This window comes from Capricornis sumatraensis, chromosome 2, assembly GCF_032405125.1.
Source record: "Capricornis sumatraensis isolate serow.1 chromosome 2, serow.2, whole genome shotgun sequence".
Classification (NCBI taxonomy): domain Eukaryota; kingdom Metazoa; phylum Chordata; class Mammalia; order Artiodactyla; family Bovidae; genus Capricornis; species Capricornis sumatraensis.
In genome coordinates this window covers 21,490,681-21,509,725 of record NC_091070.1, presented here as the reverse complement: position 1 = coordinate 21,509,725, position 19,045 = coordinate 21,490,681, and the positions used below count along the sequence as shown (strand labels likewise).

General features: G+C 51.6%; 1 protein-coding gene across 1 annotated transcript in view; it reads left to right on the top strand.

Moving 5' to 3' along the window:
- The window catches only part of SUSD6 (sushi domain containing 6), a 58,151-nt gene extending 40,745 nt beyond the window's left edge, over positions 1-17,406 (top strand). Inside the window, exons 3-6 of the mRNA XM_068964263.1 lie at positions 7,625-7,822; positions 8,811-8,949; positions 11,199-11,614; positions 13,633-17,406. Coding sequence (XP_068820364.1) covers positions 7,625-7,822; positions 8,811-8,949; positions 11,199-11,614; positions 13,633-13,658 — 779 coding nt within the window. The 3' untranslated portion in view covers positions 13,659-17,406. The remainder of the gene's footprint in view (positions 1-7,624; positions 7,823-8,810; positions 8,950-11,198; positions 11,615-13,632) is intronic.
- Positions 17,407-19,045: the final 1,639 nt, after the last annotated feature.

The window sequence follows — 19,045 nt, the reverse complement described above, 5'->3', positions numbered from 1 at the left end:
AGGAACAGCACCACTTCTTTCAGAATGACACTGATGGCCGCTCTCAGACGACAAGAGCTTTCATGTTTGGGGCAAGGTGCCATAAAGAAAATGTTCTTCTTGTTGGCTCTGACCTGCCGGCTGGCATGTCCCCTCTCCTGTGAGGTGAGGGGAGTGAAAGATGCAGGCCTGAAACAGGAGGGACAGCCTCTGAAGCTGGACCTGCTTGTGAGCCTGTCAGTCCCCTGGAGCGGGGCTTGGGCCGGGCCCCTGTGAGAGGGCAGCCGGAGCCACGGTGGCTTCTGCTGCTGCTCAGCCCCCCTTGCTCTGGGACCACACCCTGGGAAAGGCCGGAGCACCCGCAGCTGGCCGTCCCCCGTGTGTGGGAAGTTCTCATGAGAAAAGGGATCCTGGCTGGACAATGGGCTTCCTGTCTGACCGCTGGGAAGGTTTGTCTCAGAGGAGAGGAAGGTTGCAAATGGCATGAGAAATCGTCTCTTCCCTCTCTCCGCATGCTGCCTGTTTTAGACTGGTGACTGTTTGACTAGGGGGTCAGGAAAGCAGAGCGCAGGGGAAAGCAATGGGCAGAAGCAGCCCCTGGTTCTCTCTGGAGCAGACAACCTCCTCTGGCCTGGTTCTCCACTCCCGCCGTGCGCCCGAGGTGGGACTCTGCCCTGACATGGCTGCAGGCGCCATGATAGGCACAGATAGGACGCTTCTCCTCACGCCTCCCACACGGTGCTCAGTTCAGAACTGGAGTGGCTGCAGGACTAACTGGAGAGGAATCTCAGGGTGTGGTGAGGCTGGCCATCCACCCAACTTGATGCAGGTTTGCAAATGGCAGACAAGACCTCAGAGGCCTTCTGGTTCAGCGCCTTCATGTATGGAAATTGAGGCCAGGAGAGACCAGTGTCCACAGGCAGCACCCAGATCGCCTTTGTCACTGGGCTCCCCTCCTTGGGGCTCACTTTGTCAGGTGGGCTGTGAGGGGAGAAGCTGGGCACAGAACCCTTGTTACTGCCCAGTGCCATGGAGCGGAAGCCAGCCTTCCTGGGTTCAGGTCTTTACTTGCCGGGTGACGTGACCAAGTTTTTTAACCTCTCTCACTCCGTTTGCTTATCTGTATAATGTTATAACAATATGTTTCTTACAGGATTTTTGTGAAATTTGAATGTGTTAAGACATGTAAAGTGCTTAGACTGATACTTGGCATATAGTAGGTGGTCAGTGGATAGGAGGAAAAGTCAATGGCACCCCACTCCAGCACTCTTGCCTGGGAAATCCCATGGATGGAGGAGCCTGGTAGGCTGCAGTCCATGGGGTTGCTAAGAGTCGGACACGAGTGAGCGACTTCACTTTGACTTTTCACTTTCATGCATTGGAGAAGGAAATGGCAACCCACTCCAGTGTTCTTGCCTGGAGAATCCCAGGGACGGGGGAGCCTGGGGGGCTATTGTCTATGGGGTTGCACAGAGTCGGACACGACTGACGTGACTTAGCAGCAGCAGCCGTGAATAGGAGCTGTTATTACTGAGATTTCTAAGGGAGGCCTTAGAAGAAACCTTTATACCACAGTGAGATGTGGTAACCTACCCACTACCCCCACCCCCACCCCAGCCCCTTGCATTTATCTGTAATACCCAGTTCCAACTTCCTTGAGAGGCTTTCTTGAGGAGAATCACCTCCCTGTTGAACTAGTGAGCTCACACCTTTCCCAGAGCAGCGAGATGCGCCGGAGGCCCAGGCCTGGCCCATCGGGGGATGGACTGGTACCCTTGCCTCCTCTGCACGTCTGCCTGGACTTCTCGGTCAAGCCTGCAGCTCAGGAGCCAAGCACCTGTTGAGTCATTTAGAGATGAGCGGCTTGGAGGAAATTATTCAACTCAGCTAAGGCTCATTGTTTTTAATCTGTAAAATGGAAAAAAAAATTAAGCCTCATTGTTTTTAATCAGTAAAATGGAAAAAAATATAGTACCTGCTTCGTGTAAAGAGAGAGCTCAGAAGAGTGCCTGGCACAGGTAATAAGGCTTTTTGCAGTAATTATTATTTTCCTAGTCTTACATCCAAAAAGAAATTTGCACATTTGAATCCCTTTCCCCACCCCCACTCCCTGTTTTTGCCTTGCTTTTTCTCTGGCTCTCTCTATTCCTAACAAAGCCTTGAGGGCTAGAAATAGAAATTAAACCTTCGTGTATTGAGAAAGGGTTTTGAAAGCAAGCACGTAAACAGTGCTTTAAAGAACAACCTGAAGGTACCCTGTGTGCTCCATGGCATCTTCATCTGCTGTTTACCCTCCTGTCTCACACCTAGTGGTGTGGTCTGAACCCTTCCTTCTGTTCTCAGACCCCCATCATCTGTGCCATCAGTACAGTGGCCACTAGCCTTGAGTGACTGTTGAGAACTTGAAATGCAATTTGTCTGACCTGAAATGTGCCAGAAGTGTAGAAAAGAATATTATCAAATATCTCATTAATAAATTTTTATATTATGTGTTGAGATATCAGATGTGTATTTTGCATATATTGGTTAAATAAAATATATCATTAAGATTAATGGGACTAAGATAAATCTAAAAGCACCTCTGTGGCAGCATCATTTCTGGGGGACAGTATTGTGCTCGGTGTTTGCTTCCCATCCATTCCTTCCTCCCCTTTCTGTTTTCTTGCACCTGCTTCTCTTTGCCTGGGCCCTCACCTTCCCTTCCTCTGGTTGCCAGCAGTTCTCAGATGAACAGAAAAGATGTCCCTGCTCAGAAGGACACCCAGGGTCAATAGAAGAGCTCAGCTTTGAGTACTTTGCTTTTTTCATTTACACGAGAGTGAGCCCTGCATGTCTGTGTCCTGTCGATTGTAATCTTTCTGAGGCTTTGGTCCTGTCACGCTTAGCTCTGTGGCCCTGCTAGAGCATCTTAGGAGGAGGGGCGCTCTGATTGTTTGACGGAGTTACAGCCACACAGGGACACGTGTGAAACCGCCTCAGCTGTGTCCCCTGGTGACCACAGCTGCTGTGTTGATGTGCTGGGTTTGGGGGAACCACTTTCTTCTCCTCTGAATTCCCAGGAAAGTTTTCTCTGACCACCCTTTCTTGCAGCACCTTCACTAAGCACCTATTTCTCTGTGCCCAATCGTGTTCTAAATGCCACTACACTGGTTTTAGTGTAAAACGACATTATTTCAAACCTGCAAGTGAACACTAACACAGTTTCTTAAGCACAGGCACTTAAAAGTCGCAAAAGAATCAGACACGACTGAAGCAACTTGGCATGCACGCACCCCGTGAAGGAGTTGGTGGGGGGTATTGTTTTGTGTTTTGTTGGGGTATAGTTGCTTTACAATGTTGGGTTTCTGCTGTACAGTGAAGCGAATCAACTATATGTATACACATATCCCCTCTTTTTTGAATTTCCTTCCCATTTAGGTCATACAGAGCATTGAGTAGAGTTCCCTGTGCTGTGCAGCGGGTTCTCATTATCTATTTTACACATATTAGTGTGTGGGAGTTTAGGGTTTCCTTGATGACTGACATCAGACAGAAGCCTCTTCTGTTGAGTCTTTTTACCTGCACTCGGTATTTGCATTCTGCTTCCCTTCCTCAAGCTGATCACCGTCCCTGCCCTCCACACCTCATTTTAAAAGGCGCTCAGTGTGTTAAACTGGACACTTTGACTCCAAGGCCATTCCTGGAGCTTGTTTTAATTCGTTTGTTATGGAATCTTAGAATTTGTTTGTCTCTGATTGGTCTCTTCCTCTTAAAAGTCTGGTCCCCAGAACAGCAGAAGAAAATCACATTATCTGAGGGCTGATTGGGGGTTCTTACTGATTTCTGCTCTTAGTTTAGGCTCAGGGCTAGGAGTACCAGCCAGATCATTCTGCCTCCCCTCCGTCTGCTCCCTCCCCATCTGGTCTTATGTCTCCTGCTTCGTGACAGCTGTGCCCTGGGCACTCCACAGGCCCCCTGAAGAATTACCTCGCTGATTCCTGCGCTCATGGGAGGCCAAAAAAAGTGGCTGTAAGAGATAATGGGAAGCAGAGAAGGAAGCTAAAGAGAGCTAATTGATTTTTTTTTCCTGTAAAATTTCCATCTTCTGGCTTTCTCCCTCTTCTTTTTAAAATTATGCAGCTTTGCCAAATCAGATGAGTTCATTGTCTTCTTGGGGCTAAGAACAGATCTTGAAACTCCCTCTGCGGACCTGGGGCTGTCAGAGAGAGCAAGCCTGATGCACAGATTAAGTCAGCCTCTTGCCCAGAACAGTGGCTCCCGGAAGCCACCGAGTGATTTATTTGCTCCTCCTCATGTTCTTCCCGGTCCTTTGACGCCCAGGCGTCGCTAAGGGTCCTCCTGCCAAGGCGCTCCCACTCTGCTTTCTGATTGGGCGGGAGGGCCGTATTATTTCCTTATGTTCTTGGCATCTTAAAACAATCCTGCCTTTTTTCTGGTTTTTCCTTCTGAGACCTCCTTATTTCTTCCTTTGACTTGGGGCAGTCCCTTCGTGATGCTGAGTCTGCTGTACCCTAGTTTGTTTCTTTCATATGATCCTCATGGAACGTTTTAATCCAGTTTATTTCCCCATGTGAGGGTGGCTCGACTGCTGGCCTTCTCCAGAGGTTTTCTCCTCCTCACTTCGTCTTACATCAAAGTCCGCTCCTCTTGTGATTTCACCCACTGAATGTGGTATGAACACCTCCTGTTGCAGCCAGGGCTCCTCTGCAAGATGGTTTCTTTACAATATTATTACTTCTACTACTACTATTATCATTATTTTATTTATTTATTTATTTGGACAAATTTTTTTATGCAGTCAGGCTAACCTAGGCTACCTGATGTTCTCTGGGCTTAATCTACACTTTGCTACTTTGGAGCATTCGATTCAAACCGCCACCTCCTTTCCTGCTGAAATCAAGCCCCATTGAAAATGCCGCTTCTTCCAGTAGCCACTCCTGGCCTTCCCCACACAAGGTTGATCTCTCCTGCTCTGAACTCCCCCTCTTGCAGCACTAATCCCGTTATTTGACATGTATAGGGTGAAATCTGTGTGGAGTATCTCTGGGGAGAAGCACTGAGTGACTGGGAAAGAGGGCTTGCTTTTCTGTGTTCACCCTCTTACTTTTTGAATTTTTTTCCAGGTATATATTTCCTATGATTTTTTTTTCCCCTTCCGAATGTATTATTTACATAACAAAGACCCAGTGTGTAAAACTTGAGAAGAAAATATTGGAGAGTATGTTTAGAAAAGTGTCCTAAACATATTCTCCAAAATGTGTCACGACTCAGAAGCCATGAAGAAAGAAGCTTTTGAAATACACATGTGGACTTATTTGTCATACCCCTGTTTGGCTACAAGTACCGGAAGTGCTTGGGCTTCCCTGATGGCTGAGTGGTAAAGAATCTGCCTGCAATGCAGGAGACACAGACTTGATCCCTGGGTTGGGAAGATCCCCTGGAGGAGGGCATGGCAACCCATGCCAGTTATGCTTACCTGGAGAATCCCATGGACAGAGGAGCCAGGTGGGCTACAGTCATGGGGTCGCCAGAAGTCAGATACAACTGAGTAGCTGAGCACACATGTGCCTGAAGTGCTTATCTTTTTATCCTTTTTCAGAGCATAGCACAGTGATCCCTGCCCAGTCATCAGTAAATATTAGTGAATCAAAATGAATTGTAAGTAGCGTCTTTGTAGACCTCACTTTTTGTAGTGATATAATGAGTGCCGGGTGATGTCCAGGGCCCTCTCAGGGATTCCATGACGATGTGGGCTTTTTGGGCAGCAGTGCGCAGCAGAGCTGGAATGACTTGAGAATCAGCAGCCCTTCCCCTGGGACTGTCCTCCCCCGCACACTGGACCTGTGTGAGTCCTGCCTGCTTTTGGGAGCTGCTGTCAGATGCTCAGCATTAATTACACTGAGGAAATGAACCAATTAGACACAATCTGCAGAGAGCCAGGTGATCTCTGGCAGGCTTGTTGCCCTGAACAAAAGAGGGAGAGTATACAAGGTAAAGCGGTTTGCTGAGCTTCCTTTGGCAATCCAGCTGGCCAGCTCTTTGAGCAACTTGGCCAGAGTTTAGAGAGGCACCAGGAGAGGTGTGATGCCTGTGTCTCCCTCCTGTTCTAGCCTTTGGGCTAGGTGGGTGGCGTGGGAAGAGTCTAGAGACGACGGTGTGTCCTCAGAGGGTGCTGAGTGGGTTTATTTGGGTTCATCTACTAGTTTCATAGAGGACGTTCAGATTTCTTTGATACCTGTGGACCTGCCTCATTATTTTAATAGGTTAAGTAATGGAGTCTTTTCTCTGAATCTCAGTGATAAGTAGCCTGAGAGGAGGGAACCATCATCTCTTTTTTTTACTTCATATCCCCCCTCTCCTGGTTGGCAGTCATCTTACATAAGAGCAGGTTGCAGGTGAAGGGAAGTGGTGTTTGGTGAGGGTGGTGGGCAGGCCTGTGAAGGGAGAGCAGCTTACCTCAGACAGTCAGAAACTCGGTCTGTTGGAGGAAGTGAAAGACAGGAACCCAGCGGTTCTTACTTTCATATTGATGTCCTTGTGATATCTTGCTGGGGACAGGGTATTTGTCAGTAAAACCTTGGGCTAAGCTGAAGTTTGTGGGTGCCTGGCCCCCTGCCAGCATATCTTCTTCCCAACGGTGATCCCTGAGTGCCCCTGTTGTCCCCTTCCTGTTTTTGCGAGGCACACCCCTTGATCTATTGCCTGGCGACTTAGGTTCTGCAGTGTCCCGCACTTAGGTACCGTTTACCATCTCCCCTGTTGAGAGGGTCGGTAACCTTGACATACACAGTCCTTAAAGGGCCGCTCACTCCTGGGGTGGAAGCAGTGTCTGCTGGTGGGAAGGGCACAGGTTTTGAATCAGGAGACCCAGCTCTGTTCCCCGGTCTGCCCTTGGCTCTCTCTGCCTTACACTTGGCTCAAAGTCATTTAACTTTTGTGGAGCAGTGTCCTCATCGTCAAAGGGGAGGCATGATAACTACTCTGCAGAGTTGTCAGGACAAATAAATAGGATAGGAGATGAATGAAGGTGCCTTTAAAACTGAGCAGACCTACCTCAATGAAAAATACAGGCTTTACTGTAGGGTGGAGTTGAGTGATGCCAGTGACCACGCAGGTCAGGGAATGCATGGTGCCGGGGGCTTGGGAAGCCTCCCAGGAAACGCATCAGAAATCCCCTCTGGAGCTGAGAAGGCACATTTTATCACACAAAGGAGTCCTTTCTGATCCTGATCTGGAAACAAGGCTAGCTTTGCCCCGTACAGGTTACTGGTGTTTTACCACCTGTCACTTGGTTTCATTGTGTTCCAGTAGGTTTTATTAAAACCATATTACACACTAGGTTTCTGTGAATCTGGCTTGGTCAGTCTACTGTTGAGTGAAGGATGTGGTTCTCTGCAGGCAGTAGGGAGGGGGAGGGCAGGGGGACGTGGTGTTGGGAGCCCGGCTTCCCCTGTTGCCAGGGCGCCTCCTTCTGTCTTTGGCAACCTGAGCTTCCAGCGTTTGGCAGCAGCCTTTCCAAGGGGCTGGCGCTCTGCTCCTGAGGTGTTTCCTGCCGAGACCTTCAGCACTGCCCCTGTCCGTGTTGCCAAGGGCACTCCCGCTGGAAAACCTCACCAAGGTACCTCCTCTCTCTCCATCTCTGCAGTGTGTTCCCTGCCACCAGAGCCAGAGAATGGCGGCTACATCTGCCACCCCCGGCCCTGCAGAGACCCCCTGAACTCCGGCAGCGTCATCGAGTACCTGTGTGCCGAAGGCTACATGCTGAAGGGCGACTACAAATACCTGACGTGTAAGAACGGCGAGTGGAAACCAGCCATGGAGATCAGCTGCCATCTCAACGAGGGTCAGTTTGGCAGGCGAGAGTTGGGTACTTGGTGCCGGGCTCCTGCTTCCCTTCCAGCTCCCGGGAAGTGACGTGCACTCACTCCAGAGGGCCCTGTGCTGTGGGGGGCAGTGTGGCCCCTCTGACGCCCTGCAGCCTCCCCTCCTCTGGGGTTTCATGTCTCGGTTATACATTTGGATCGCTGATGCATGTCCTGCGGCGTTTCAGCCGAGCCACTGAGGCGGCTGCTGTGCTATGCAAAGTCCCTTTGATGCTCTAGCCCAGGGCCAGTGACCTCTGACCGTGTTCTGCTGACACACGGCACAATGTGGGCACCTTCTGTAGTGTCTGTGGTATATTTTTTTTCCCTGAATGGAAGGGCGCTGTTTAGTTACGGAGCCGCAGTCCAGCTGGGTAGATGCGCGCTCCCCCTCAGCCTCCTCCTGTCGTACATGACATGAGGTCCAGTGTCCTGAGGAAAGTGTGTGTCATGCAGCCATCCCTGGGCTTTTTACCCCAGTTTCAGGACCGTGACACCCCGGAGAAGGATGGGGACCGGCTTTAGATATTCAGCTAAAGATGCAGGACCTTAGAACAGAGGGTTATTACAGCCCTGTTTTTATAAAGTTTCCTGCCACATGGGTGGGACTTTAGATGGTGGAAAGATGTGTGCATTTGAATGGCTCATGTCTTTCAACCTGCTGTTGAGGACAGGATCAGCTTGGGTTTATAAAGGTAAGATCTCTAGGGGTAAGTGAATTTAGGTGTTAGATGGTCCTCAGCAGTCCAAGGTGAAGGGAGTTTTAGTTTCAGGAACAGAATAGGGAAATGTCCATTTTCCTTGACGTAAAAGCCGTTTGGCTCCGCACCGTTGCTCCCAGAGCGACACTGGCCATACCTGGCATGTCTCACCGGGGCACCATGCGGGCGGCCTTTGAAGGTCAGCAGTGGGGCTCACGTTCCATGTGTCTGGGTACAAAACACCGCTGATGATGGCTTGTTTCCATAGACAAAGACACCCACACGTCTCTCGGGGTCCCCACGCTGTCCATTGTGGCCTCCACTGCCAGCTCCGTGGCGCTCATTCTCCTCCTTGTGGTGCTGTTTGTGCTGCTGCAGCCGAAGCTGAAGTCTTTCCATCACAGCCGGTGAGCCCAGTGGCGGTGGCAGCAGGCATCACTGTGGGGGGCTGGCCCTGGACTGGCAGAGGGGTGCTGGTGGGCTTGCTGGCCTCTGCTGGTCCGTGTGTGCCCAGGGAAAGGGGAGGGCCCTGTGTGTGTTAAACTTCCAGGTGTACCAGGTAGTGTGCTTTTGCTTAACATCCATCATCGTCATCCTCACAGGATCATTGCAGATTAGGAAACTGAGGCTCAGAGAGGTAAAGTGAGGGAGGATCATCCCTCTAGGTCAGGGGAACCGCCCCGCCCCGGCCCCCGCCTCTGGGCCGCAGACCAGTAGCTCCTGTCAGGTCAATGGCAGTGTTAGATTAGAGATAAGGTGCACAGTAAAAGTAATGCACTTGCATCTTCCCCAGACCACCCCCGACACACCCCTGTCTGTGGAAAATTATCTTCCACGACATCAGTTTCTGTTGCCAAAAAGGTTGGGTGCCACTGCTCTAGGTGACGACAGAGCTGAGATTTAAACCCCAGTCTGTCCCACTCCAGTGCCATGTTATTTCCACTATGTCAGTGGTTCTCACATGTGGTCCCGGCAGCAGCAGCATCACCTGGGAACCTGTTAGGAATGCAGATTTCCAGGCCCCACCCAGACTGACAGAATGAAAGACTCTGCCTTTCATCAGCACTCCAGGCGATTCTGGGGCAGGCTCATGTTTGCAAGCCGCTGCCCTCTCTCCCTGGTCCCCACTCCTGGATGCACAGAGAGGCTCCATTGGGGAACTAAACACAGGCGCCAGCACCTGGGCCTCCATCTGGATTTATTTGGTTTGGGGCTGGAGCCTGTGTATAAAAGTGATCCAGAAAAAGAGGTATTTGCACAGCTAAATCTCCCAAACATAATGTTGAATAAAATATAAAACCACACACACCTATTAACACACAAACACACACATTTATTATCTATCTCATTCATAAAAGGTCGCAAAATCTCAAAACTAAATGATGTTGAAGAATTCATGCTTAGGCATTAAAGTTACTAAAATAAAAGTCAAAGGAATGATTTTAGATGACAGGAATGGTCATGGGTCGCTGGGGCTTGGGTGTTGGCAGGGCTCAATTTCTTGACCCAGATAGAGGTTACACATTAGCATTATTGCTGTTTAGTCGCTCAATCATGACGGACTCTTCGCGACCTCCTGGACCACCAGGCTCCTCTGTCTGTGGGATTTTCCAGGCAAGATTACTGGAGTAATTTACCATTTCCTTCTCCAGGGGATCTTCCTGACCTAGGGATCGAATCTGCTTCTCTGCATCTCCTTCATTGCAAGCAGATTCTTTACTGCTGAGCCGCTAGGGAAGCCTATACACTAGTATTACCTTTGGAATAAATACATTTTTCTGTGTTTGTCTGACATTTGTGTTATAATCCACAGGTTTTTTTTTTTTTTTAAGTTTACAAAATTAAAAAAATAAAGAAAAGGCAAGTAAAGTGACTTGAGTCAAAAGAACAGAATTCTTCCTTCAGTTTTTGAGTCCAGTGTCCCATTTCAAGATCACGGTGTTTCTTTACCTTCTCCTCTTTTAAAAAGGAGCTTTATGGAGATGTGATTTGCTTCTCTGGTGGCTCAGCAGTGGACTCCACTTGCCAATGCAGGAGATGCAGATTCAATCCCTGGGTTGAGAAGATCCTAGAGGGGAAATGGCAACCCAGTCCAGTGTTCTTGCCTGGGAAATCCCATGGACAGAGGAGACTGGTGGACTACAGTCCATGGGGTCACAAAAGGGTCAGGGATGACATAGCAACTAAACAACGAATGTACATGCCATACGGTATGCCCACTGGAAGTGTACAGGCAGGGTATGTCCACAGGTACGTGCAGCCACTGTTCTTCCACTTTCCTGGCTTAGCTGTGCTGAGCCAGTGGCTTTATTTCTGAGTCTCGAGCTTCCTAGGTTTTGCACAGGACCAGAGGGCCAGGCGCCTGTATACCCAGAGGTTAGTAACATAGTCTCTGGAAGCAGGTAGAATGGATGCACATCCTAGTTTCTCCTTTACCAACTGTGTGCCTGGGCAGGTTACGTAACTCCCCGGAGCTTCATCCCCATTCTTGGTGAAGGACTCAGGTGAGGATGTGGTAGGATGAAGTGTATAAAGCCCTTAGTGCCGTACCTGGTACATAGTAAGCCCTCAGAAATGGTTGGTGTTGTTGGTATTGTGATACCCACTCATGTGCATATTCTCATTCTTCCTTTGTCCTTTTCTTCTCCGGATGCAGGCGTGACCAGGGGGTGTCCGGGGACCAGGTCTCCATCATGGTGGACGGAGTCCAGGTTGCGCTCCCGTCGTACGAGGAGGCTGTATATGGCAGTTCTGGTCACTGCGTGCCGCCAGCGGACCCCAGAGTGCAGATTGTGCTGTCAGAAGGGTCTGGGCCCAGCGGGAGGAGCGGACCGAGGGAGCCGCACCTGCAGGACCAGGGGGCCTGTTCTGCAGGCAGTGAGGAAGAGGCCCCAGGCCAGTCTGGACTATGTGAAGCCTGGGGCTCTCAGGGCTCAGAGACTGTGATGGTGCACCAGGCGACCACCTCTTCCTGGGTGGCCGGCTCAGGGAACAGCCGAGTGGCACACAAAGAAGCCCCAGATTCAGAGAACAGTGACATACAAAGCCTCACGTCAGAGGACTACAGAGATGGTAGGTGGTTTGTGCCGGTGCCCAGGGCCCTTGCTGGGAGTGAGGAAGGACAGTGAGCCTTTCTAATCATTGGTGTGCCTGGGGGCAAAGAAGGATAATACCTAGGGGATTATCGTACAAAATAGGATTTTACCCTAGGTGGGCCTTTGGGCTCTGTATTGGGAGACTTTTCGATATTGTCTGTGAGTCTTAATAGGTTTGGAGTCTCCCGAAACTATTCATGGCCTCAGGGAAATGCTACGTCAAAGGGTAGACAGCCAATTGGAGGTAGAAGTGGGGCCTGTCCTCTTGTTACAATTTTTATGTTCATGAAAGGACAGGAATGACAAGGAGGTGTGGAGTCTTAGAAAAACCGGAGCCTGTCTCTCTCCCAGAGCATTCTGCTGCTTCCTTTTAAATAGGAGCCTGTCACCTCCTGTGCTGTTTGGTTTTCTTGTACTACCTCAGGTCAGACCTCACGGTGATCCTGAGAAGTAGGTATTTTTACCAACGCCTTTTTACAGATAGGGAAGCTGAGGCTCCAAGAGGGTAAGTCTTGGTAAATGGCTGAGTTGGGATTTGAAGCCATATGGATCTGCTCCCAAGCCTGTATCATAATCTGTGGTGCCATACTGCCTCCCAGGTAACTCTGGGGCCTTTGTGGTAAAGCCGTCAGAGGATGAAATTGCTGCCTCCAATACCTCTGCCTTTACCGGAGCCTGGAGCGTCAGACACTGGGATTGACTCTTGTCACTTTAAAAACCATCTTTACATGAAATCCCACTGTGGTTCAGGATGCAGAATAAACCTAGATGTGTCCCTTTAGAAAGTCAGGACTTCCATGCTCACCAATCCCGCTCCCCCCGCCCCCACCAACCCCTCTGCCAAAAGTGTTTTAGAGCTCTCTCCTTCCTGCGAGTCCTGGGCACAGTTAGTGTCTAAAGTTTAGAATATCTGAGAGCCAAGAAGTTGGAAGTTTTTAAGTGCAGATCAGGTTTAGGGTTTCCTGAGTATCAGCAGTATGCCTCCTCTATTTTCTTGGTGGGATGTAGAGCTAGGAAGGGGCCATTAAATACTTGGGCCAGATTTAAAGTTGAAAGCCAGTGGCCCCCAGGGTAGCCGGCTGTGCCTGCTGTGTGTCTGCACATACTGAGGTAGACCTCAGCCCTTGTCCTTCCTAAAGAGCCCTGGGGCGCCAGCTCTTCTCCCTTCACCTTGTCCCCTGGCTTTGTTCCACATGTTGAACAAGCATTATTCAGACAGAGCCCATCTTGTGCCTGGTGTTGGATTAGGTTTCAGGTGCGATGGAAAGAACCACAAAACATGCTGTCTGCATGCATGGACTGTCAGTCAGCTGGGAAGATGGGGCATACACCTGAGGAAAAAAATGGAACCTAAATGGTAGGGTCCATGTCAGAATGTTGTTGTTCGGTGGCTGTCGTGTCCGACTCTTTGCCACCCCATGGACTACAGCACGCCAGGGTCCTCTGTCTTCCATATCTCCCAGAGTTTGCTCAAATTCATGTCAGTTGAATGGGTATGTCAGAATGAGGGGTGCACAAAACCAGACACATAGGTTATTGAGTTGGTTGCAGGCTAAGCCCAAGTTATCCAGGGCAGATAGTTCTGAAGGAAGCCAGGCCCTTCAGATGTCAGTCTAACCCAGGTGACGTGTGAGATGACTTGAGACGCAGAGAAGGGGATTGGTTTACTCAGAATCACACAGCTGGAGGATGGCTTTAAGAAGAAGGTGAGACTTACCAGGGCTCAGTAGCCTCTTAAGATGAGAATAAGGGTAGAAAGAGAAGCGACTAAACCATCAGCATCAAAGCAGAGAAGAGGGTGCAGGGTGGCAGGACCAGAAAGGGTCTGAATACCGGACTGACTGTTAAGGTTTTCTCACACAGACAGATGGAGAGATGAGCAGGGAAGGCCTGGAGAAGCGGTGAGGGGTTTAGAGGGCCCCCGCAGCAGGGTGAGCTGCGCTGCCGTCGCCCACACGGGTAACCACTCTGCTTTCCGTCTTCCTCTGCCCGCAGATATCCCACTGTTGAAAGAAGCATGAGGGGTGCCACAGGCTCCTCTCCTCTCTGCCCTTCCTCTTCTTCCTGTGCGTTTGAGCACCATGTCCTCCAGCCGCCTTGCCCAGAGACCCGAGCTGCCCACCTGTGTGTCTGTATCTCCGCACCTCCGAGGGCCCGCAGGCCCACTTCACTGGAAACTCTGGGAAGAGTCTCGCCGTCTGCCTGCTGGACGGCTGGAGGAGCCGGCTCTCTGCCCAGCCCAGCCTTCCCACCTGTGTCAGGGGCGTGAACTGAGCGTGCTGGGTTGAACCCGCCCCTCCCCAGAGCCCTGTGGTCCCCCCGACCAGCTCTTGGGTGGCAGCCCCGGCTCATGTGGCCCGGGTACGCCATGCTTGCTTGTGCCTTCCTCCTGCCCCATCCGGTTCCCCTGTCACGCGGGCTTCATGGCTGCGCTGCTGCCCCCCACGGGGGCCAGGCCTGGGTCTGGCCCGTTTGCTTTGGAGGCTGGCACCACTTGCCCTTAGCAGGAGCAGATCCAAAAGTGGCTTCAGCTGGGGCCAGAGTGTGGGGCCCTGGGCCTGCCGTTAGCTGACAGCGGTGGCGTGCTGCCTCGACTGAGGATGGAGGCTGTGAAAAGTCACCCCGCAGCCATCCTCACGCCCAGCTGTCTAGCTCAGAGGTAGTGGCTCCTGGCCCTGGTGAGTTTCTGAGAAGCGTCCAGAAGATCCCAAGGGAGGGGAGGAAGGTGGCTGTTAATGATTTGTCTTCCTAATATGCAAGTCCTCGCTTCCTACTTCCAGCATCTGGCCTTCCTGGCCTCTTTTTTTTTTCTCTTTCCCTGGAGCCTAAGGGGAAGGTGCCTGCTGCCTCCTGGGTGTGACGCCACGCGGCCCTGGCTTCCTTGCCGGCCAAGGCTGGCGGTGTCCCCCATGGGACGTGAGAGTTCTGAGATGCCGTGGGATGCCCCACTGGTCACTGGCAGTTGGGGGCCAGTGGCCTTGTCCTGGGTTCGTGGTGATGGGAGGGGGCCTGCGGGGCACCGACCAAGCCCCCAGATGGCTGCAGGCGGCTCTGGCCCGGTCCTGAGTGTCCTCGTCACCGCAGTCACGTGCCTTAGTAACTGTGCCCGGGAAGCATGCTGCCGCTTGCTCGCCGCTGCTCCTCCTCCTCCTCCTCCCGCCCTCCCCTGCTGCCTTCCACCCGTCACAGCTGACAGACGACCCCCCTGGAGGCATCAGCACACGCCCCCACTCGCCACGTGCGCTTACTGGTAGGGACGGTTTGGGAGCAGCCTGGCTCCAGGGCCCTGCTGTGGAAGGAGTGGCCGGGGCCCTTGCTCGGGCCTCTCCCTCGGCCGGGCTGCTGCTCTTCACGAGATGTGCTGTTGCTTTTGTTCCTGAAGCGCTGCCCCTCTGCTCCCCCACGAGCCTGAAAATACTCGAGCTCAGGGCGTTTTCAGTTCCTGACCTAACAGGGTAGCTCCGGTGGCCTTGGAGAGGAGGGGCACGAAGGGCCTTCTCTCAGCCTCCCGCCCCCTCACTCAACACTCGCACTTTATTCCCGCTCATCCTGGCCTCTCACCCCTGTAGTCTTCCTTCCTCTCAGGTAAGGGCAGCGCCTGCCGAGCGTCTCTCTTTCCTCCCTACCTGGCACCCACAGCCCTGGCCCGTAAGGAGGAGGTGCCCAAGGGAAAGTGCAGAACGGAGCAGGCCTGCCCTTGGCCTCCAAAGAGGCCGTGTCCAGAGATGCACCTGCCAGCTGTGGCTGGCCCGGGGTCCATCTGGAGGGCAGGGTCCCCATGACCCCAGTCACTTCAGCCCACACAGGTTCTGCTCCACCCGCAGTACCCTTGTCTTCCTCCAGAAGGGAGCAAGGCCCAGTGCGGGGAGGGGGGGGTGCTTGGGGGTGCCTCCAGAGTCTCACTGCTGAGCCCACAGCTTTCGTTTCCCCATCTTCCAGCACCTGAACTCGAGTCTAGAATATTTTTTTAAACAGGGCTCTTACCCTTTTTTATAGAAGTACTCTGGGGGTTTTCCCCATGAGATTGCACTTTTTGTTTGTGGCTTATCCAGCCACAGAGATGATCCGCCTGCCGCTTGAAAAAAATGAAAAAGCCTGCCTTCTGAACCCTTCTTTCACCTTGCCCGCCCACCCTGGGGGGATTGCAAGCCCAGACTTGCCACCTGGAAGGGAAGAGAGAAAAGTTGGGAGGCTCCCCTCCCCTGCTCCCCTGTCCTTGGCTTTGATGAGGCCTGCCTGCTGGAGGCCCCTGGCATGTGGGTACCGGGCCAGCCTCACCTCCCTGCTTACCCCCTGACGGCTTCCCGCAGGCAGTTAGTTCTCGTCTCCCACATCAGCCATAAACTGCTGTTTCTAGAGCTTCTGGCCCTTGTTTCTTGTGAAGGATCAGGCCCTCCACGGCAGCCTTGGGGTGGGGTCTGGCTGAGAGACAAGGTGGTGTTGGGGGCCACCAGAGGGTCCTGGAGCAGTGGGGAAAGCTGCCGGGTTGGCTTCCCCGGGCTCACCTCTAGGGGAGCCCAGCAGAGAACTTGTACAGGAGGAACAGTCGGCACCAAAGGACTTTTAAGAAGCGTTTTTTTCTTTTTATTTGCATGCACAGTCTGACTCAGTGCAGGTTTTATATCTTGGTAACTTGCAGTCACATTCCAGTGACTTTCAAGGGCCAGTATATGGTGAAAAATCACTTAAAATTTCTAACCTTTTCAATGCCTTAGTTCAGCAGGTAGGCTCTGTCTTTTGCCATTTTTGAGTTTTGTGTGCTGTGTTCGCATTTCACTGGGTGTGAACTGTGAAATGGGCCAAGTCCTGGCCATGAGTTCTTCTGGTTTTATAAGGCATTTCAACGTACATTCTCCCAACACTCCATTTGCGAACAGCACTTAACTCCTGTCTCATCCCCATTCTTCCTGCCCGCCGCCTCCTCCCCTCCCCCAGCCGTGAAGCTTCATGGAGAAGCTGATGGCCAGACAAAGGTATACTTTTCCTGCTAAGTCAGTGGTGGCACAGGAACCCTAGCACTCGACCTTTCCCTTCCCCACCCCTATGGAGCTCAAACCACTTGCTTCCCACGTAACTGCCGCTTCCGTTCCCAGGGAGCATCCCTACATAGAGAATGGAAAATGCTGCAGACATTTCTAGATCCTTGCCTGTTTGTTTGGTTCCCCTCCCCGCCCCAGCTCTTTGAAAATACAGGGCCCAGAAGGGAAAGGACGCAGGCTTGACAGCTTCATTGCAGATGTGCTTGCTGAGGACAGAGTCCAGGAGCTTTGCTGAAGCCTGCCAGGGCTCCTGGCCTTCAGCACAAGGCCTGTTACTGGAGTCTGGTGAGGGGCTCGGAGAGGATTTTGTGTGGCAGGTTTGTAGACCGAGTGGTAGAGTAGCCAGTTCCCTGGAGAGGGAAGGGCAGGCTCAGCTTTCCTGGGAAGCAACCCCTCTTAACCACCAGCTGAAAATCTAGTAGAATTTTGAACGAGAACCCCAAGGTTGAGCCCTGTGCTAGGAGCTGGGGGGATGCGCCTGGGCAAAGCACTTGGATCACCAGGCGGGGAAAAGAGGGTTGAGGGTGGCCTGGCGGCTCATCACGCCACTGTGGAGTCTCAGCAGTGGTTTCACATGACGCACGCATCGTTGACTGTGCAGGATGTCACTCAGTTTGGGTTTGCTTTATTTTATTTTATATATATATTTTTTGGTATCCTGTACATTGCAGTGGGTGTGAAGATAGTATTTTAATATTTGTACAAAGTTTAATTTAATTTTTAATTGTTCTCTGTATATAACTGCATTTCTAAATAATAATAAAAAAAAAAGTTCTTTTGAAGGCAGTTGTGAGAGATGTGATCCTTCCGGAAAGTTTTTGCAGAAGCCCTCCCAGGGGCAGAAACTCATGAAGGGGATGAAAACACCAGCTCTGAGGGGGAGAGGTGCCTGATAAGAGGAGACGGGACAGGGAGGTGGTCTATGGAACAAGGAGGGGAGACCACAAGCACAAGTGAAAACACGCCAGTCCTCTTTTTAGAGCTCTCAGCGTGCCAACCACTGTGCCCAGGCCGGGATTCAGCAGTGAGCAAGATGGTGAGTTGGGGGCCTTCATGGAATTCCTGACATGTCAGGAAGGAAGACAGAGCGGCATCCAGTGATGGCTGTGGTGACGGAAGTTATGTTGAGGGGACAGTCAGGAAAACCTTATGGATGAAATGCCATGTAACTGAGAAGAGAGAAGCCAGAACAGTGAGACTGAGGGGCAGGACCCAGCGTCTGCGTGGGCAACAGAGAAGCACTTGCAGTTTGAGAAACCAAAAGGAGTCTAGGGCCGCTGCAGGGGGCTGAGGGCAGAGGGCTCAGGGACTGCTGGAGGAGGCAGGCGGAGGCTAATGGGAGGAAACCCTCGCCAGCCACGCTGGGACGTTTCACTTCTTCCTAAGGGCAACAGGGAGTGCCCTCATGGTTTTCATTAATAGAATGACTTAGCTCCACTTTGTTTTCGGAAGCTTTCTCTGTCTCTTAAGAAGAATGAATTTACGGGTATAAAAACATACAGAAGAGAGAGGCCATGTAAGAAGTTGTTGGTCCTGTGGGGAATAAGGTAGTTTGAGCAGCTAGGTGAACAGCAACACCGTTCTCTGAGGGGGAGAGGAAGTGCTGGAGCCTAGAGCTGAAAGAGCAGAAGGTGCAGAGGTGAAAAGAGCTCATTGCCAGGTAGGAGAGGCCAACAGTACTCAACAGGTAGTAAGGGTATGAGTAGAAAGATGTACCAGGTACTTTGGGATAAAAATTCAGGCCACCCTTAGGTTTGTCCCCCTGGGAAATGGTCAGGATGTGTTTACACACAGTTTTGTGGAAAACCATTCTAGGGGTATCTGTGCCAACACCCAGTCTCAAGCTCAGAACACCCATCTTCAGTAGGCTCTGCCCAAGCAACACTGCCATAACTGCAAGGGGGTGGAGAGAGAAGTGTTCCAGCTTTGAAGAGTGATGGTGATAGTGGAAGTGAAGTGAAAGGCACTCAGTTGTGTCCAACTCTTTGCGACCCCATAGACTGTAGCCCGCTAGGCTCCTCTGTCCATGGAATTCTCCCGGCAAGAAGACTGGAGTGGGTTGCTATTCCCTTCTCCAGGGGACCTTCCCAACCCAGAGATGGAACTCAGGTCTCCTGCATTGCAGGAAGATTCTTCACCATCTGAGCCGCCAGGGAAGCCTGATGGTGGTAATGGCTGGTCCTTAAAAAGCACTTACTCTTCACCAGGCAGGGTTCTAAGTGTTCCATTTGTACCAGCTCATGGAGCCCACGCAGCAACTCTACATGGCAGGTATCAATAGCTTCCCTGCCCAGAGCCCTGAATCACAGAATGGAAGTGAGGCCTAAAGAGGTGAACTGACTTCCCCAATGTGGAGCCAGAATTGAATT